The sequence below is a fragment of the Callithrix jacchus genome, chromosome 21 (assembly GCF_049354715.1).
Source record: "Callithrix jacchus isolate 240 chromosome 21, calJac240_pri, whole genome shotgun sequence".
Classification (NCBI taxonomy): domain Eukaryota; kingdom Metazoa; phylum Chordata; class Mammalia; order Primates; family Cebidae; genus Callithrix; species Callithrix jacchus.
In genome coordinates this window covers 27,224,979-27,228,626 of record NC_133522.1, presented here as the reverse complement: position 1 = coordinate 27,228,626, position 3,648 = coordinate 27,224,979, and the positions used below count along the sequence as shown (strand labels likewise).

General features: G+C 47.8%; 1 protein-coding gene across 1 annotated transcript; it reads left to right on the top strand.

Moving 5' to 3' along the window:
• Window positions 1-1,131: 1,131 nt before the first annotated feature.
• On the top strand, window positions 1,132-3,290 carry LOC118149906 (putative UPF0607 protein ENSP00000381514). Its single transcript, XM_035283031.3, has 2 exons — window positions 1,132-1,688; window positions 1,908-3,290. The coding sequence occupies exons 1-2, from the start codon at window positions 1,173-1,175 to the stop codon at window positions 2,364-2,366; spliced, it is 975 nt and encodes a 324-aa protein (XP_035138922.3). The 5' UTR covers window positions 1,132-1,172; the 3' UTR covers window positions 2,367-3,290.
• Window positions 3,291-3,648: the final 358 nt, after the last annotated feature.

The following is a 3,648-nucleotide window of genomic DNA, read 5'->3' as shown; positions in this document are numbered from 1 at the left end:
CCATCATTACCATGCTGAATGAACTTTCCAAGGGTTTATTTCTTTACCTTTCTGTAGAGAGGTGGCTGTCAGGTTCCATTTTCTGAAGTTTTTAAATGTTATTTCTCTCTTTCTTTTTCTCTCTTTCAACACGAAAGGAAGAGTTGAGAGAAATGTCCCCCAGTGTCTTGAATTTGCAGCAATTTTATCAAATACAAAAAAAAAAAACTTGAAATATTATTATGAGGTCAATTTTCCATTTATCAAAATTGCCTTTCTTGACAAACACAATTCATTGGTCATTTTAAGTTTTAAGAAAAGTGCTGTATTTGATGGCTCATTCATATTTTTATTGTTTGAAGTTGTCCATGTTTTGTTGATTGCATATTCTTTCTCTTCAGCAAAATAGCATTACATCGACGAAGAACATGGGATCCCTTGGGCTAACACCACACTAAATGTAACCTAACACTCTTAGATGCTGGGTCTGTAATGTGAGTAGGACATATACTACACAGCATGAGATAAAGTTTAAACACTTTACTGTTCAACTATAGGATAAAAGTTTATTCTTTTTAAAGATGAACGAAAGACTCTGGGATTCCTTCCAAGTAATTATTTATATAAAAAATATAATTTATAAATATATTTATAAATATTTCTATATTACATATTTATAAATATATAATTTATATATAAAAATATAAATATATTTATAAATATTTCTATATTATATATTTATAAATATATAATTTATAAAAAATATATAAAAATATAAACTCTGGCTAGTCCTGCACTCTGCTTCCAGCAGGGTCTGGCCCTGTAACCCAGGGGACAAGGCCAGCCAAGACATGGCCACTGGGAGCCAGCCAGCGCCTGGGCCAGGCACCAGGTGGGAAGGGCTCTGGCAAATCAGCCCCACATGGCCCACAGCCCCACAGCGGGGCCCATCCAGGGCCACACACCTGCCCCCTGGGTCCAGCTGGACGGATGGGGAGCCCCGCCCTTTGCCCTTTGACTCCACTTGTAGGTGCCCTCGCTGGGCTCCTGTGCACTGCCCCACACCCTGCTCTGTCACCAGCCCCATTGTGATGTCATAAGAGCCCAGCTGCCCACCCACAGACTAGTGGGTGACTCAGGAGTACCCTCTCCATTTCTTACTCTGACTTTTGTCCGAGCGCATCTTGTATGCTATGGGAAATTCCCTAAGCAAATTGTTTTCCTTTATCTGCCACAGGGTCTGGCAGCGGTGGCAACCACGACGGTCTCCTCTTGTCCATGCGGACTTTTCGGCTGGCCGGCTTCATCCCGCAGCTCCTGCGCATGTGCCTGCCCCGCGAGCCCTACAAGGTTCCCGATTCCTCTTGTTCCCTCCGCGAGGTCTTGGGCCTTATTTTCCATCGAGCTCCAATTTCACCAGGAACTCGAGCGCCCTACTGCGGGACCTGCCTCCTCTTGCCTGGAGCCCGCCCTCAAGGAAGAAACCCGTGCTACGCCACTTCGCACGCGAGGGACCCGTGAAGATCCCTCCTCCAAGCCTAACGTTTCCACTCCGACTGCCTCCCCTGCAAATGCCGGCCCCGATCCTGAAGACCGCGGTGAGAGCAGAAGATGGTGAAGAACCCATGGAGGTGGACAATCAAGTAGAGATCCTGAAGACGGCGGTGAGAGCAGAAGAGGGTGAAGAACCGATGGAGGTGGACGATCAGGTAGAGACCCAGGGGCAGGAGGAGAAAGGGGGCCCCTGTAGCAATGCGGGAGTAGCACCCACCTCGAGGCCCCTGGAGACTCAGGGAAACCTCGCTTCCCTCAACTGCAGTCCCAGGACCTTAAGGAGGTATAAGGGAAACCTGACAGAAATGAATCACAATGTCAATGATTACAGTGTGTTAATATGTTTAACTTATGTTATTTGCTTCCATCCCAAGGGCCTTGGAGTGCCCAGCGCACCCACCCCTGCAGGAGGCGTCCTTCCCTTTGGGAAGCCTGACCCAGCTCCAGCAGCGCTCCCTGGCCCAGTTCCCGGCTGCTCCCATTGGCCAGACAAGGCGGCCTCTCTGGTACTGGGGAAAGACCACCAGCCCAGCTCCTCAGCCAAGCCGATGGAGTGGGAGGCGACCCAGCACAAGGATCCTCCAGCTGTTGCCACAAAGGGTCCTTCTAAACCAAGGGCTGCCAGCCGCAGTTCGCGACAACCAAAATGGTTAGTGCAACCCCAGCAGCTGCGACTGGTCCCTCCGCAGCAATGGAGGTGGGGGAGAAACGAGGGGCCCCCACCCGCTAAACGTCCCCGCCGATCCGTGAAAGGATTCATGGACACCGGCAAGTCAAGTCGAACAACATCATCCAGGAGACTGAAAAAGAAACATGGGAAGAAATTACAGTAAACTGCAATGCCAGCCCGCCTGCCCCAATGTCTCCCCACCTGCTCTCCCTGCCCCAGGCCACCTACCTGTCACAGATCCCAACTCCTTCTACCTCTGACTTTACCCATGTGGCTGCTGGGCCCCTCATCCTGCCCGCCCCTTAGCTTTTGACCACACCAAGAATTGAGTAAAAATTGATATCTATGGCTAGGCACAGTGGCTCACGCCTGTAATCCCAGCACTTTGGGAGGCCCAGGCTAGTGGATCACCTGAGGTCAGGAGTTCAAGACCAGCAGACCAACAGGAAGATACCGGTTGCATCTGTACTAAAAATACAAAATTAGGGCGGGGCACGGTGGCTCACGCCTGCAATCCCAGCACTTTGGGAGGCCGAGGCGGGTGGATCATGAGGTCAAGAGATCGAGACCATCCTGATCAACATGGTGAAACCCCCGTCTCTACTAAAAATACAAAAAATTAGCTGGGCATGGTAGCGCGTGCCTGTAATCCCAGCTACTCGGGAGGCTGAGGCGGGAGAATTGCCTGAATCCGGGAGGTGGAGGTTGTGGTGAGCCGAGATCGTGCCATTGCACTGCAGCCTGGGTAACAAGAGCGGAACTCCATCTCAGAAAAAAAAAAAAAAAAAAGTCAGTCCTGGCCAATCCCAGTGGCTATACTTAAACAATTCATAAACCAATGAGTGTTCATACTGTGTTCAAATAAGGCAAACGCCGAGCTGTAACCAATCCAGCCATTCTGTATCTCGTTTCCCCAATTTCTGTACGTTAATTTCCTTTTTTTGTGTGTAAATTTTCCACCATATGGCTGTGGCTGGGCTGGATTCTCTGTGAATCTGCTGTGATTTTGGGGCTGCAAGATTCGTGAATCATGCATTGCTCAATTAAACTCCTTTAAATTTAATTTGGCTGAAGTTTTTCTTGTATCAAGTCCTATCCTACTGGACAAAAGTAAGTAGCTGAATAACCGAATCTCTTCTTCCACAAACTATTCATATCATCCCTCGGAATTTCTGAACACTATATTTAAATTCATTTATGATTTAGCTATTTTTAATTTACATTCAATTTTTAATCACATAAAACCATAGTGATTTTCAAGGGAGAGCCCAATGGAATTTTATTACGCGATTTCTTGTCATTATTACACAAACCCAAGCATGAGTCCTAAATCTAGCTCTATGTTAGGGTGCTCTAGAGGGACAGGACTAATAAGATAGATGTATGGCTGGGTGTGTTGGCTCATGCCTGTAGTCCCAGCACTTTGGGAGGCCAAGGTGGGTGGA